General features: G+C 50.0%; 1 protein-coding gene across 2 annotated transcripts; it reads left to right on the forward strand.

Moving 5' to 3' along the window:
• The first annotated feature begins 896 nt into the window (after positions 1-896).
• prdm1b (PR domain containing 1b, with ZNF domain) lies at positions 897-8,946 on the forward strand. 2 transcript variants are annotated; one of them, XM_012852186.3, is made up of 7 exons: positions 897-1,042; positions 1,170-1,478; positions 3,817-3,936; positions 4,933-5,173; positions 6,202-7,085; positions 7,161-7,289; positions 7,614-8,946. In XM_012852186.3, exons 2-7 carry the CDS (start codon positions 1,308-1,310, stop codon positions 8,178-8,180), a joined length of 2,112 nt encoding a protein of 703 aa, XP_012707640.2. In that variant the 5' UTR covers positions 897-1,042; positions 1,170-1,307; the 3' UTR covers positions 8,181-8,946. The 2 variants fall into 2 exon arrangements, with proteins under 2 accessions (XP_012707640.2, XP_021166063.2); XM_021310388.2 differs by lacking the exons at positions 897-1,042; positions 1,170-1,478 and adding an exon at positions 4,482-4,725 and having other exon boundaries at positions 3,847-3,936.
• The last annotated feature ends 7,895 nt before the right edge of the window (positions 8,947-16,841 follow it).

The following is a 16,841-nucleotide window of genomic DNA, read 5'->3' on the forward strand; positions in this document are numbered from 1 at the left end:
TGCTCCCCTCCCTCCGTGCCGGTGCCGCGGCGAGGCTTCCCCTCCTGAACCCCCGCCTGTCCTGGATGTGTCCAGGAGCGCGCCCAGTCGCTAACCTGCTGTCCTGGAGCGACGGCTCCTTAGCCTCTGAGCCTGAGCCCAGACTGTCTGCAAATTAGAGAAATTAGCCCAGCCGGGCACGGGTCAGTGAAAGAACCTAAATCCTGGTGTCCCCCCGCCCCACCCTGCAGGTTTAACCCCCATGCCGCACCGCGCAGCAAAGCTGCAGCCTTGGAAAGGCAGCCGCACCATATGGCAGCCAATTTAGCATTTCAGCAGCCAGGTTTAGAAAGAAGGGAGGGAGGGATGGCTGCAGACTGTCAGCAGCGTGATTACACATCAGCTGCTCCGTAATGGAGATTTATTCATTAATGCCTTCATCAGACACACTGTGGCCTCAGCGGACAGCTTCCTCTTCCATCTTCATCCATTCTTCTAAACGTGGAGCAAAGATGAGAAGTTGCTTCCCTTCTGAGCAGAACCAGAACCTGTGAACCGGACCAACACGCGTACCTGCACAGGTACAGCTGCTGGTTCCATCCAACATGTTTCAGGCTGGATTAAAGCCGAGAGAGAGAGAGAGATGTAGGTCAAGGCGATCCAGTGGCGGCAGATTGCTCGTTAAGTGCCAAACCAAGCAAAAGTCTCTGGGTGTGTTTTCCAGTGGCACCAGGCCGCCATCTGCTCCTCCTTTATTCATTCATTAAGACGTCTTCTTTGTGTGTGCGCGTGTGCGCGTACACCAGCTAGCATTCATCACGTCACCGTGTTGTTGTCCAGAAGCAGCAGCAGCGTGTCAGATGGCTCCATCACGTGACCGCGGCGGCTGCTGATTGGACCGCACACAGAGCTAAAACAGTTGGCGCCGTCCCGGTGAGGGAGTATCCGGTGAGGGCGGCGCAGCGAGCACAGACCGAAGGCCGAGCTGGAGAAGCGGGACGAGGACGGAGGACATGACGTAGCCAAAGACATGAAGGTCCAGCAGCTGAACCAATGTGTGACGGTGAGTCAGAAGATGCTTTATGGACAGTTCTGATGGACGGGGCAGCTGGTTCTGGAAAGTTCTGGTTCTGTGCTCTTCTCCACATTCCCTTTCATTTTACCATAAATTCTCCGTTCTGCTTCTCCAGATCTTGAGCTTTAAGCGTCATACCTGAAAGAAAGGACCTTCCCCAGCAGAACCAAAGTCTTCTGATACCAAAGCACCACGAGCCAGACTGAAAGGCCAGAGCCTGAATCTATCAGCTGAGGTCTAACCGTCTGTGAAGATGAAGCTGGAGAGCGCCCTGCCGGACATGAGCGCCTGGAGGGAGGTGGACTTTGCTCTCAGCTGCACCTACATCGTTCCTGACCAGGCGTCAGACCCCAGCTTCTGCCTGCCCAAAGCCATGACCTCCATCCCACGCAACCTCACCTTCCACTACAGCACCGACAACCAGGTAAGCTGCTTCCTGCGCCGTGTCGGCCCAGTGGCCGGTCCAGCTCCCATCATGCACCTTTACATGGTCTCAGTCAGCCATTAACACTGAACCCAGACAGCCTGAGCGGATCAGAACCAGCAGGTGAGCTCTGCCTTTTCCTAGAACCCTCTGACCTGCTGTGGCCTCGGCGCTGAGCTCTAACACGCCACAGTGGAGGGGGGGGGGGGGGGGTATATTTCTGCGGCTGAGGACAGATTCACTATCAGGGAGGGAGCAGTGTCACACTCACTTGTTTTGTAGTCAACACTCAGTCTGTGGTTACTGTCCCCTTCCTTTTTTTATCCTCACCAAGGCGACACTTTCTGCCCTTGTTCCTCTTCTGCAGTTCTCAGACTCTCATCTGTTCCTCCTCCGCCTGCAGCCGCCGCTGCTGCTGCTGCAGATAACATCAGACTGTGGCCTCATAGACGCTCCCTCGCCCTGTTTGGCCCTTAATTGATGTGCAATCAATTATTTTAATGTGCATCTTTAATGAAGCCCCACTGGATGAGGCGCATTGCTCTTCCTGCTTGCAGCACTTTGTTAGAAACAAACTGCAGAGAGGATTTCTAGCCCTGGCTTTGAACAAACTGCCTTCTTTCAGCTGAGCAGTTTCCCTTCCTGTTGCTGTGATGAACACTTGCTGCAGCCACTCTTCAGTGTGGGACTGTGGGCTCTGCTGTGGAAAGGTGAGCCGGGTTACCAGGAAGGATCCGTAGGAAAGACTCAGAGGTGTGTGCACCAGGAAGAAGTTGCTAAAAGGCACGTGGCAGATGGAGCATCAGCAACGGGTGGCAGTAGGATGGGCAGCGGGGGCTGCAGGGGGGGAAGGATCTTTGCAAAGGCGGAGGGGGGGGGGGGGGATTTAGGTTAAAACCAGATGATTAACTTTCATTGGGCTACGATGGCCGGCCAGGCGGCCGCGTTCAGCCTGGTGGCGCACACAAGCCGTCTGAGGAGAGGAAACCCCTCAGGAGGGTGATAGCGTGGATCCACAGGACCCCCCCCCCCCTTCAACCACCATCCCTTTCTTCCATTCTCCCCCCCCCCCCAACATCGCTGGAACAAGCGGTTGAGCTGCAGCGGCAGTTCGGTAGCTGCAACAACTCATTAGTCACGCAACACCAGAGGATCACAATGTGCCTGTCAAACTGGTTCATCATATCCACCATTCACCTTCTGATGACACTCACACACACTCACACACACTCACACACACACACTCACACACACACACACACACACACACACACACACACACACACACACACACACACACACACAGAGTCAGCGGCCAACGGCCCATACATCCGTCACTCCTGCTCTGTTTCCTTGGGTTGCATCTTATCTCTGAATCGGGGGACCAGTTCGTGTTTTAGGGGTCGGCGCTGCGCTCTGTGTGCGTTCGTGTCTTCTCAGCCGTTCACACTTTCTTCTAAAAACGCCACCAGGACAACAGCAGCACACAGAAGTTAGAGCTGCCGGCGCCACTGTGCGCCGTCCTGGCAGGTCTACAGAGGTCTGCAGGAGTCTGGAGATGTGGAAATCAGTTATAGACCGAGGCAGATGTTCACGCTGAGCCTGGTTCTGGTTCTGCTGGAGGTTCTCCTCCCTGTTAAAGGGGAGTTTTCCTCTCCACTGTCGCTTCATGCATGCTCAGTATGAGGGATTGCTGCAAAGCCATCAACAATGCAGACGACTGTCCACTGTGGCTCTACGCTCTTTCAGGAGGAGTGAATGCTGCTTGGAGAGACTTGATGCAACCTGCTGGGTTTCCTTAGAGAGGAAACTTTCTCACCAACCTGGAGAATCTGATGGAAGCTGACTTTGGAAAGAACCTTCAGATGACGTTATGGGAATTAGTGCTATAGAAATAAAACTAAATTGAGTTGAACATCCTGCGTCTTCTTGACAAGGTGCCAGGAAATCTGTAGGCGTTGACTCATTCCCACATGAGGGACGTTTTGAAACGGTGGATTTCAGGTGTGAAGCAACCTGTGAAGTCCGTTAAACTCGTTGTTTCCTGAGATCCTCCAAAACAACATCTGCACCTGTGTCTGCTGCTCAGGATCAGAAATCAGGGGAGTAGGTCAGGGAAAGCGTTAAGTCTCCTCATCGGTTTAGCTCGTCAGGGTAGAAAGTGGGTCATGCTGAGGCTTTAACTGGAGCGGTCCGAGCTGACGGCCCAGAGGAGCAGCTCAGGCCGCTGACCTCAGCCACGTAAACACAACCCAGACATGATCCAGTGAAAGCTCTTTCAGCTCTAAAGCAGCTAATCGGCACGCAGGACCTGTACTGATCCGCTCCTTCTCTCCAGGTGACAGGTGTGTTCAGCAAGGAGTACATTCCTCAGGGCACTCGCTTCGGCCCCCTGCAGGGAGACCTCTACACCAAAGACAGCGTCCCCAAAGAGGCCAACAGGAAGTACTTCTGGAGGGTAAGATGTTCTCAGAGGAAGACTCTGGCTCGCCAAGCAGCCGCAGCTTTTCCTCTTCCTCTCTTTCTCACATCACGTCTGCTTCTGTGCGTCAGTGAAGAAACAAAAGTGCTTTCTCACACATGGTTGCGGCGCTCAGTGCTTTTGGTGTACATTTTGAGGAAGCCGAGCGCTTCGGCGTCACGTAACGAGGGATTGAGTTTTAGAGTCATCAGAGAATTACTGGCACTGGCCTCTGTGACACGGGGAGAGCGCTCCTCTCTCCACTCCTCTCTCAGTTTCCCCCTCTCACGTCCAGCGTGTATCATTCAGGGCATTTTTCTCTTCTGGTTGAGTCAATTCCCAGAAGGAGTTTCTGTCACCATCCTGTGGCTTTTCCTTCCTGTAAAGGGATGATAGTGAAAGCGGGCGCTCCACGGGACAGCTTACATTAGCAGGCGTGTGTCACAGGTAGACGTGCCGCCACAGGCATGCCCTGCAGCCGCCTGGCTTCCAGCCAGCTCCTCTGACATTTCACTTTCATCTGCTTTGTCTTTCACAATCAGCACGTCCCTCTGGTACCGTTTCATTTTACCCACTAATGACGGCCGGCGTGCAGTCCATGAATCAGAGAAACTGAGAAGTGAGAAAGGAATCAAAAAGAGGAGGCGGCTGTGCTGAGTAACGCTGAGGCCACACCCACTGACTTTAAGGCTCAGCAAAACAGAGACGGCACACAGAAGCAGGCAGTAGCAGCGGGAAGGGCAGCCGACTGACAGCTGAGCAGGATATTAACTGTACATGGCAGAGGTGACTATGACCTGTTAGCTTTGCTTCTACCAGGCTCTGATTGGCTTAGAAAGATTTCCCTGTAAATGACAGGTGTTAGGTTGGCAGGTGTGTCTGAGGGTTGCGCTCTGATTCCAGCTGATTAATGACAGCTCAGCTGTTTAATGTGTCTGTGTGTCCCGTCCGGAGCGAGCTTCCCAGCCGCTGACGCCTCTTCTTCTGCTGCAGATTTACAGCGGCGGCCAGCTTCAACACTTCATCGATGGCTACGATGTCCACAAGAGCAACTGGATGCGTTACGTGAACCCGGCGCGCTGCCTGGCCGAGCAGAACCTGGTGGCCTGCCAGAACGGCCGGGACGTCTTCTTCTACACCATCCGGCCGGTGGAGCCCAAGCAGGAGCTGCTGGTGTGGTACAGCCAGGAGTTCGCCCAGAGGCTGTGCAGCCAGCAGGAGGACCTCCGACACGGTGAGTGCCGCCTCGCCCCACAGCAGGGTGTCTGAAGGCGTCCCCGTCCCCACCAGACCAGGCAGAGACCACCTAGTGCTGCTGAATCCTCTGGTTTCCCTAGAGAACGAAGGGAAGCAGTGACGGACTGATGACCGCCAGTCAGCAGTCACTCACCAAAATCCCATTTAGATCTTTGCGGTGAATAGATGCGTCTTCAAAGCAGCAGAGGACACATCATTCTCCCATGTTATCTGTTTCAGAACCGTCTGGTCTTCAGCGGTCAGTCAGATATCTGTAGGTGATCTCTGGGCGTGAGCTTAGACGGTACAGCTGGAGAAATCTGCGGGTAATAACATCCGTTCAAAGTACCTGTGTGAGTCATGTTTCCAGGTATTTGCAGATCAGCATCAGGTGAAGTCATGCCCTCGGCGTCTAGAATAATGAGGATGAAACTCATGATTCATGCGTCCATTCATCCAAGCAACTGGGGCAAAGTGTCACTGCGTCTCTTTATGGGTTGGATAAGCTCTGGGCTCACGCTGGGACATTCTGCTCAGTCTCGTTTTGATCGTCTGCGATCCAAAACAACAAACCCGGTTGGTTCTGTTCAGGCATGGATGTCGGGTTCGGGTCTCTGCGGGCGGGCACAAAGCTTGGCCGCCTCTCTCTGGAAGGTTAAAGGCTGGAGTCAGTCGGATGCCCGCGGTGAGAACAAACAGGGATTTGTTTGTGTCAGAGCAGAGGAGGAGGAGAGGTGTTTTTCTCTCGTGGTCGGTACACTGAGGTACCCAGAAAAGCTTCGACAAACGAAACTCAGCGTTTCTGAGCTGAGGCTCATTTATGACATGACACATGGACTCCCACGCGCCTCGTCGCCCACAGAAAATCACTTCTACAACAGAAAGCCGTAAGCTCCGTGTCATGCCAAAACTGAAACTACTATCATTTATCATAAGAGGCGGCGCCCGGCGTGGGCGGCTCTGCCTGACTGTGTGTCTGTAAACACAGAGCGTCCTCAACTCAACGGCTCTTCTTCTCTGTTGCAGACCAGCATGCCAAACAGCATCTACCTCAGCAGACGTTTCCTCAGGACAGGACAAAGGAGGAGGTGAGGGAGCAGGAAGACAGCGAGGAGAAGATTGACGTGGAGATGTTGGAGCGAGACACTCCTCCTGACACGCCTGACGAGCAAATAGTGGACTTCAGCAGAAAGATGGAGAAGGAGGAAGACCCAGAGGGCCGGACCGTCATTCCCTCCCCCCAGCCTGACCCCAGGGACACCCCCCTGGGCCTGAATCACCCCTACCTGTCAGATCAGCACCCTTCTTTCCCAGCCGCACACAGAGGCCTCCCCCTTCACCTCCATGGCCTCTACAGCCACAGGGAGGGCCTCGTCTCCTCCTACCCGCTCTACTCCCACTCACGACATCTCCAGCCGCCTTACCAGTTCCTTCCTCCCTACGCGCCTCACTATCCCCGCCTCGTCCTCCCGTCCTACTCCCCCCCCTTCCCCGCCGTCATTCCTTCACGAGGACCCCTCCGATACGGCAGCTACCTGGGGGCCGACGGAGTCCCGTACCCCCCTGTCGCTCCACCCAACCTGCTGCCGGTGTCCCTCCCTTACGCTCCGTCGTCTCAGGGAGGCCTCAAAGAATTGATCCCAAACGTTTCACCTCCCAGAGGCGCTCCAGCCACCCCAGAGCTCTCTCCTCTCGCCAAGCCCGACAGCCACCATCCCACTGAGGAGCAGTCTCCCTCCAGCTGTGAGGAGGCCATCAATCTCAGCCTGACCGTCAACAAGAGCGCCACAGCACCGAGGAATGGACCTGGACACAAATCCCTGCCTTACCCTCTGAAGAAGCAGAATGGAAAGATTAAGTACGAATGTAACATCTGCTCCAAGACCTTCGGACAGCTCTCAAACCTGAAGGTAAGGATTTCCTGCCCAGGGGACACCAAACACTCATCATGCCTGAACAGTTGAACTGATGGCAGTTTTCCGTAGGTCCATCTGCGAGTGCACAGCGGTGAGAGGCCCTTCCAGTGCAACCTGTGTAAGAAGAGCTTCACGCAGCTGGCCCACCTGCAGAAACATCACCTGGTCCACACCGGCGAGAAGCCCCATGAATGTCAGGTATGTAGAGAAGCACAGCAGAGCTCACATGTCCATGACGCCACAGCGGCAGACGATACGGTCTGAACGCAGCCCTACCTGTCAGAGTGTGTTTGATTTGCACCGCGCCACGGCCCACTCAGTCACGCCATCACATCTTTATCCTGTTGTTTGCTAAAGTCTCTGTAGGCTTGAGTGATTCACCACAACTAGTCCCTCCAGTTACCTGGAATAAGCTGGAATTACAAACTGATAGCGGGAGCCACATCAAAAGAATCGCCAGCATTCAGATTATTTCCTGTTCAGAGTGGCTGAGCCCTGAATCTGTCATTTCATGATTTCCAGGTGTGCCACAAACGCTTCAGCAGCACCAGCAACCTGAAGACGCACCTGCGGCTGCACTCAGGGGAGAAACCTTACCAGTGCAAACTGTGCAACACCAAGTTCACCCAGTACATCCACCTGAAGCTGCACCGCCGCCTCCACAGCAGCCGCGACCGGCCCTACCGCTGCGCGCTCTGCTCCCAGACCTTCTTCCACCGCTTCAGCCTCTTCATCCACCAGCGCACCTGCTGCCTGGCCAACCCCGCCGCGCCGCTCCACGCGCACGTCAAGGAGACGCTGGAGCGCTTCGACGCCAGCCAGGAGGCCGACACGCTGACAGAAACAGCCTCCGCCTCTCAGCTAGGCGAAGCTGTGGAGCTGTGGCTGGCCCGTACGCTGGAGGGAGAGGGCAAGGAGGACCAGAAGGAGGCTACGGTTCTGCTCCAGGTTCTGACAGCTGCCATCAACGCACCGGCGGCCCAGTCCGCCGTGCCGCTCCCACACCACAGCCCTGCTTCAGGCTTCCAGGAGAGGGCCAGCGTGGTTCACCTCCACAAACGACCAACAGTGAAGATGGAGGGACAGTGAGGACGGGTTCCTGGGGGGGGGGGGACATGAAGATTCACCAAAAAGACAGATGTGGCCAAATTTGTTACCAGAGCTGGTTCTGATCCAACGAGCGCAGTACCAAAATAAGAGCATTCCAAAGACTGGGCAAGAGAATGATCCTCGTCCAGAGCTGACGTTAAACTGTGAAGTATTTAAAACGTTGACTCAGGTAGAAAACTGTTTGCTTTGTTGTGCTTTAACTTATTACGTTGTTGAATGGATGCGTTGATATTTATTTAGATGTCTTATAGTTTTGTCTTGTTAGTTTTTCTCCTCTATGTGTTGAGAGATTTGATAAGTTTGGCATTTTGTACACGGACAGAGGAAGAACCAGCAGCGATCACCTGGGAAGCTGCTCACCGAGACAGAATGGGTCCACCTGTCGGCACAAAGTCAATCATTTATTTATTTAAGTAGAAATGGAAAAACCATTGCCAAAATATGAATGCGTGCTCCTGTTTTCAGACAGAGCATTATTCACCTCTACAGTGATTACTTGAACAAAACACCAGATCAGAAAATCTTCTTACCTTTGACTAAAACTCTTATTTTGCTGTAAATGCGTCAGAACAGAAGCTTGACCCGAACCGGACTTCAGAACCTCACATTCAGCAGCAGAAGGAGAAAAACAGCAGCCCCTCTTATAGCTTTCTGAAGATTGTAGCACTGGAATAAAACTGTATGCTTTTGGGTTTTGGACAAAACCTCCAGAACCTTCCTGTAAACACACTGCTGATTCTGAAAAGTGCTTCTTTCTTTTAGTTTTTTTGTACAGGCTGGTTTGTAGTTTATTTTTTTAAAGCAGGTTACGAGACGTTCAGAATTTATACGTGAGAGACTATTTTGATGATACTTTTATATTTACCTGATGTAGCACATTAAAGATGTTGTTTCTATTAAGGAAAGTGTTGGTTTTTATTGCAGATAAAGCCGGTTGGAGTGAATATAGTGATGAAAGCAGTAACTCATAACCCATCCTATGAGAAAAGAGCCCTGAGCTCTTCCTGGACGCCCTGCTGCAGGTTCCTGCTGCACAACAGCAATCCTCCCAACGTTGAGAACGTTAATGGAGTTAATTAAGTTTAAAAGCCCCTCCCTGTCAAAGTCAACTGCTTTTTACACCCAGCTGGAGGAACATCACAAAGGCAGGTTTTCAGGCCCAGACATGCCCAGGATCTCCTGTCAAACACGGAGGACCTCTGGCCAGATGCAGGTGTTGCTAACAGGCAGATATCTGCACCAGAGTCGTCAAATAAGCCTTATCCCCATATTATCACTGGAAAAAAATCACTAGATTATTCACATACTTATCTGCGTCTAAATCGATATAAAATTATCTCATTTACTCTAATTGTGGCCCTTGGGACCGCAGAGCAGCTCTCAGCCTCCCTGCAGCTCAGATCAGCTGCTGGGCAGGAACTTTTCCTATGAGGCAGACAGACAAGAGAAACTAAACCCTGACTGCTGCTACATGCTAAGCTAACGCTACAACCCTATGGGGGCCAGACGTCCTTACCTCAGGGTACAGTGCCTCTATTAGATGGCCTGTCCCTGAAAATGCCTCTGATTTCAGCATTTCTATGAATTACAAGAAAGGTTGCACGAAACAAGTGGCAGCGGAGGGCCCAACGACGACGTAGCAGGTTCTGCTCCGTTCTACCGCGGTACGAACAAATGCAGGGAAATGCTGCCAGACTGAAGCTGACCGTTAGAGCAGAAAGAAGCAGCAACCCACCTGCTGCTGCAGTTGATCGCTGAAGGAAATATTCAGAAGGTGACCCGGGGCCTCAGGGGCCTCAGGGGCCTCGTGCATAAACCAGAGTGCAGCATGAGAGCTGCACACATGAAAGGATGCTCAGCGACTAAATAAAGCCCCTAATGACTGAACCGATGACAAAGGTCTGCAGAGGCAAGAATAAAGGAACTAAATCCATAACGAACAGAACATTAAATAAAAGGAAACAAGGAGGAAGGAACAGAATCTTCAGACTAATGAATAATATTAAACGAGTGAAAAACAGAAAGATGCACATGGAATCTAAACTAACCTAAACTAGCCTAAACTAAACTAGCATAAACTAAACTAAACTGAACTAACCTCAACTAGCCTAAACTAACCTAAACTAGCCTAAACTAAACTAGCATAAACTAGCCTAAACTAACTTAAACTAGCCTAAACTAAACTAGCATAAACTAAACTAAACTAGCATAAACTAGCATAAACTAAACTAAACTAGCATAAACTAAACTAAACTAAACTAGCCTAACCTAAACTAAACTAACCTAACCTAAACTAGCCTAAACTAGCTGGGTACGGTGACAGTTAATGGCTCCTAACTAGCTGTCGCTTCACACTAACAACCACTGCATTAAATGACTTTGGATCCCTTCAGAACTAAATAAATATAACTTACCTCCAACAGTTTCTTGCTGCTAAGCTAGCTGCTACGCTACAAGTCACTTCCTGCTGGAACTGTCAAAATAAAAGCACTTAACAGAGAAGTTTAACATTCGTTTATTTCCTTCCTGCACTTTGTCTCGTTCATGAAGTTGTAATTGATTCCTTAAATGTGAACATGTTTACCATTTAGAATGGAGAACAAAGGTTTTAAATGTGGATTTATAAACAGTTCTATTAAAACTTCTCCATCTGAGCGTGAGAAGAAACGCCTCCAAAGCAGATTTACTGTGACATAATTCAGGCGTGGCCTTTATGAAGACAGGGAAAAACAGCTGCTAACTTAGTCATCACAAAACTAAAAAGCAGAAATTCAATTTAACAGCTTTTAATCTCCTGCCTTTACATGTTGTTGGATGTATTTCCTTTCATTTATATTTTGATTTAATTTAATTTATGTGTTTTTGTCCAGGACACCTGAGTAACAGATTTTAAATCTGAATTTCTTGTTAAATGAAGTAATAAATAAATAAATCATTAGAGCATAAGTGCCTATATTTCTAAAGGGGTTAATATAACTTTTCACAATTTTCAGAATAATATAAAGCAACCTTTGTCAGTTTCTGCATGCTGAATAGAAAGCCATTGTTTATGAGGATTGGAGGACTGAGCTGATTGGACCTCACGGACCCTGGGTCACGTTGTGGTTCCAGTCCAGCCCTGCATCAGACGGTACCTGGAGGGGAAGAGCATGGAGACCAGAACCATGTCCTCCACACCCCAGCGGACCAGACATGGCACCCTGATGGGTGGAAGGCAGGAGGAAAGATGCTCCTGATGCTCCTGATGCTGCTGACGGGACAAAGAGGCTCTCCTGGCCCAGCGGAGGAGACTCCCTGTCAAACTGCACCGGAATAAATCTACAACCTTTGGTTCCGTTTCCCTTCTTTCAACAACGGCCGTGATCTGAAATGTACTAAAATTCTCTGTCGACCTGTTTCTTTGTTTTTGTGCATTTTGAAGCTCCTGCTAACGCTGGTTAGGACCCAACGACGGGGAAATGTGAGTACAGGTGACGTTGCGGCGGGTCTGCAGGTGTGTCAGGAGATCAGGGAGGTTCAGGGAAATCACCTGGAAGTCTGCCAGCTGCAGAAATCAGCAGGCCTGCTAGGAAATGACCCTCCACACTTCCTGTAGGACGCATTGAGTAACGTTTATGAGATTACTGCCGTGCATTTTAACAGACCGTCATTCAGTCTGCCTTATCGAGACTGATGTAAATAGTTAGGAGCCATTAACTGTCTCTATCCCCAGTTATTTAGTTAGTTTAAGTTAGTTTAGGTTCCTGGGGATCGTGCATCTTTCTGTTTTTCACTCGTTTAGTATTATAGACGGGTGGTCTAAGCCACGCTGCAGGTTGGCCATGTGCAAATAATGAATTTCGGTTTCAGTTCTTGTGATGTTTTGTATTAGATTCTAAGTTCCTTCTGCTATGTAGGGTTATAAAGATATAAAGATACGTACTGTGGCTGCTGTTGAAGGTGTTTCCAGTAATCTAGTTTCAGTGTTTCCACCCAGCCTTTAGGATTCTCAGGGCATCTGAGTCCAGATGAACAACCCATCTGTCCTCTTCCTTGTAATACTGCAAACACCACCTCATGTAGTCTTATACTTTCTTATTGTTTTTCCCTCTGCATGTTGAGAGATTTGATGACTTTGGCTTTTTGTACACAGACCCGGGGAGAAACAACGTGAATAATCCCCTGTGAACCTGCTTATGAGACAGAATTGGGTCCACATGGAAAAAAGAGCTATTCTTAAATGAAATATTCCACCTAAAACTTAAACTTAAAAATTAAGGTGAAAACAGGTTTTATTAGAGCAAATGTGTCTTTCTGTTGATAAGCAGGCCTTCCTGTCAACAACAGCAACTCTAACTGGTAAAAGGATGACAGCTGGAGGTTTAAACTGTTCAAGAGAACCAGGAATCAGGAGTCTTTTAGTCATTATGTGACTGTAGTAAAGTTTTATTGACTCAAATGAAAATGACTGCTTCCTCCGTGTTCAGGAGCGGCTTCCAGGATGGCCAGGAGGAGGAGTAGCTGATTATTGCAGAAGTGATGGTTGATGAAGACGTGACAGGAGTCTTTGTCAGAGCATCCTCTGAGTTTACCCACTGGGGTGGAGGCTGGTAGGATGTGGAGCGGATGGTGCTTGATTTCTAGTTCCAGGAGGAAGACCTTTCAGCACCAAATGAGGGGGAAGAGGAGGTAGGAGGCACACTAAAGTCTCTCCTTAAAATATATATAAATGATGACTTTGCACAGTCAAAGCAAGAGAACAGCGTACAAAACCAAAATCATGCACATATTGTCTTACATGGAGATCTCTCAGAGGATGCAAAGAATATAAATATGGAAGATTTTAAACAACTGCTGTGTATGTGAAACATTCTGACCGATTATAGGCCAGTGTGAGTCTGGTGTCAAGGCGTGGTTCATCTGGTAGTTCTGCAGATCATAGCAGCTATCTCCATGGTCAAAGTGACCTAAAAGGTTATCCAGGAACAGTGCCAGCCTTTACAAAAACATCCCTGCTGTTCTCCCACAGGTATGCAGGTGTACAGGTGAGCAATGATGGCGGTCCAGGGGGAGCGGAGCAGTTTTAGAGGAGGAGATCCAGAGGTGAGACTGCAGTGAACTCTGGGAAACAGGGAGACATGAAGGCCAGAGCGAGAAGTGCTTCCTGGAAAGAGGACACAAGAGGTAAGCTAGGAACGTTTAGACTCCACAGCTTAACATTCCCAGAGCAGCAAAGGAGGCCAGACCTCCACTCTGCGAGGAAGAACAATCTGCCGTCTGCCTCACGGGATCAGCTCGTCCTGATTGGGCAGAACGAGCTGCAGCTACAGAGCTGAGGGAACGTATTTACAGCCTTTAGGGTCTCACCTGTGCTTTCCACCACTTCAGGTCATCAAACAGACGGTGACATCAGACAGAGAACCAGAGGAAATACTGAGCGTCGTGTTCTGGCCTCGGCTGGCTGTCGCCCTTACAGCTACACAATCTGTTTTTACTGGAGTTTACTATGAAGTTAGCTTATTATTCATATTACTAATCAGTGTGTTTTCACACCTTCACACCTGAATTTCCCCAATGTGGCAGTAGAGCAGGCTGGCCTTCTGTGGCTGGACTGAGTGACGTATAGAAATACGCAGGAAGTGGCATGGTCCACAATTTTTAACGTTTGTCTAATAATCCCTGTTCACACAAATAAAGTAAATGTGCCAAAAGGTGTAGCAGACCTACAAGTGATGGAAACAGGCACCTTGGATGTTGTCTCACTAACTGGTTAAAACCACCAGAAGGATGGACATGCTGACATAAATATATTAATCTATCTAAAACCATCCAGAAACCATAACCACAACCAGAAACCATCTAAAAACCCCAAGATATATACATGAAACCCTAAAGCAATAAACAGCTGGACCTTGAGATGAAGAGCCACCTACCCTGTTCCAGAGGACGAGGGGTGGATGAGAGAGCAGCTTTATTACAGAGAACTCCCTGTAACTTCTTCTAACTAGTTTTATTTTTCACATTTATTTCCTATAAATAAATCAAACCAATATGTGCCCAATGAAACTCCATCAGGAGCTTACACCGACTAAGTTAGATGACAGAGTGAAAGAATCACGACAGTTTCCTCTGCGGGGGGGGGGGGGGGGGGTGGGGGGGGGGCAGCAACAAACGCACCTAAAACATTTCCAGTAAGTCTTCATCAGTTCTTATCATTACAGCTTTCAGTTCACAGAAACATCTGCTCCCCTGGTGGTTTGATTCCTTTCAGTTCAACACAACAGGTTCCTTCACCGGCCATCAGGGGGCGCTCTGTGCTCAGAGGCAGTATTTCACCACCACCAATGTCTATAACGTTTTGATAATTAGTAAACAGCACTGACATTTAGGAAAACACAAACGAATCTGAAGAAGCCCAAAAGCCCCGCTATGCTGCCCCCTGTTGGCGACGCCTAAGGTCACCAACAGGGGGCAGCATAGCAGGGGGATAGGAGCTCAGCCAGATCTACCGCAGAATAACAGCTTCCTGCTCCAACGTGAGCAATGTGGAGACGTTGATGCAGTTGTCTGGACGCAGGAGCCAGAAAACATGGAGGATTGAGCTGCTCGGTCAGCTGCTTGGTCAGCTGACCGAGCAGCTGACCAAGCAGCTGACCGAGCAGCTATCCTCTGCCAGTTTGTTATTTGTGGCAATGTTGGATGTCATGTGAGTAATTTACGTGCCTTTAGAGGAGAAATGTACTGAAGGTGCTGCTTTAGATCAAAGGCTTTATTACAATTCTTACCGATCATTTTCAATAATGCGTTGTGGCGCCCCCTGCAGTAAACGAGGTATTTCTGGCTTACTCCTAAGGTCTAAGCAGAACAGTGACTGTTGTCCTTCGTTGTTTGCTAGAAGGTACCTGAACCAAGTGGTTGATCATTTACTGGACACCCGACATTAATGTGGCTCCACCCTTCATCCACCATGAAGGTGGCACCATCCACCTTCATGGACCCTGGGGTCCATAATGTTCCTCTGAGCTGGAACCCGTACCTAAACGTTGCTGAACAAGTCCTTCTTTCATAGAAATGGTTTGTTCTCTTTTAGCAGGATGAAACTCCCCGTCACTCTACAGAAATGCTTCAGCAACTGTTGCACCTGAAGTTCTCCAGATCTCGGTTCCCCCTACAATTTGTGGCAGGTTCAAGTCCAATCCACAGAGCCAGGCAAGCACTTTCAGAGGTCCGGTGGACTGATGGGCTCATTTATCCCTCGACACACAGATCAGCAGGCTGCCTGAACTCAAGGCCTTTCCCAGCAGCACCTCAGCCTGTGGCACAGCGAGGATAGAACCCACAACAGCGTTCTGACGGATCAGTGTTTGGGATCAGCCAGGAGCTGCTGCACACCTGGAGCTGCTGAACACCTGGAAGGTTGTTGGTTTTTTGCTCTGGCTCTTAACACAGCGACGAGTCTCAGAGCAGCGATTCTGAAAGTCTGGTGATCCTCCGGGTGTCCTAACAGGACCGCATGAGAACGTCCTGAAATATGTCCTTAAATCAGAACCCGTTTGCTCCTTTGATCAGATGAAAATCACACCTTCATTTGAGTAGAAACAGAAACGGATCGGCCTGTTGGCGCTGAACTCAGAGCCTGAACTCAGAGCCTGAACTGGTGGATCTGTGGGGTCTGTGAGGGACCTGGAGATGGTCTGTACTGTGATTTGGTGATGACCCATTAAAGTTTCCCAGATTTAGGTGAAACCAGGACAGACCCGTCTGCAGCACCTGCCACCGTCTGCTCTTTGCTCATGGGTTATTGGGTCATTGTTGCCTTTCTAAAGGTCTTCTGTTTCCACTGGACGTATTTCTCATCTCTGCACCTGAACAAACATGAAACTCTGAAAAATGACTAACTTTTTCGCTTGGATCCCCCTTCAGCGAGACACTTTCAGTCAACACAAATCTGATGCAAACTTACAGTAATCGTGGCTCAGTTTTTACAGTAATTCAGTCTCAGACTTTCTGCGTTGCCATTTGTCAATCTTCCAATCGTAACCACTTTCTTTTTCTTCGAGCTGTGCAGCGGCGCCTCTTTCTGTGCTATTTCCTCTTGTGCTGCGAGCTGCGGGGGAGAACCCCACAGAAAACACCTACGCACCGCTGACCAGAATAAAAACACTTCAAAGCTGTAATGTGACAGGAAACCTGGGGCTCCTCTGCCAGCACGCTCACCACAGGCCGCCGTTGGAGCAGCGCCACGGGGATCCACCATCTCAGGACAGGGCCTGGTGCTGCTGACTGAGCTTCATCTCCTCATCACTTAGCCCTCAGAGCCGCTTCTCAGCAGCAACGCAGCACAAAGGGAGGGAGGGGGGGGGGGGGGTCTGCAGACGGACCTGATGGAGGACCTGATGGAGCCACAGCCCAGCTTCAGCTCCTGCTTCAGCTCGGGTCCCAGAGAGTCAGCGCTACCCCTGCAGAGGTGGCCCCTGGCTCTGGACCCCTGAGGGCCACCAGTCCCCAGAGAACCTTAGCATCTGCAGGCTAACCTTTAGAGGCATTCTAACTCATTGTTATTCATTTTCAGAACGATTAATAATTATGAGTTGGCTGCAGCGAGCTGGAGTCTCTAAAGAGAGACGCAGCTTCAGCTGGTAACAAGAAATGTGAAGAAGT

This window comes from Fundulus heteroclitus, unplaced genomic scaffold (genome assembly GCF_011125445.2).
Source record: "Fundulus heteroclitus isolate FHET01 unplaced genomic scaffold, MU-UCD_Fhet_4.1 scaffold_118, whole genome shotgun sequence".
In the NCBI taxonomy this organism is placed as follows: Eukaryota; Metazoa; Chordata; class Actinopteri; order Cyprinodontiformes; family Fundulidae; genus Fundulus; species Fundulus heteroclitus.

What these genes read in the sequence shown, in the direction of transcription:
- prdm1b (XM_012852186.3), top strand. Translation starts at nt 1,308, where the DNA reads ATGAAGCTGGAGAGCGCCCTGCCGGACATGAGCGCCTGGAGGGAGGTG. An exon ending in ACTACAGCACCGACAACCAG is followed by an intron (nt 1,479 to 3,816) that starts GTAAGCTGCTTC and finishes CCTTCTCTCCAG; the next exon opens with GTGACAGGTGTGTTCAGCAA. An exon ending in GCAGGAGGACCTCCGACACG is followed by an intron (nt 5,174 to 6,201) that starts GTGAGTGCCGCC and finishes TCTCTGTTGCAG; the next exon opens with ACCAGCATGCCAAACAGCAT.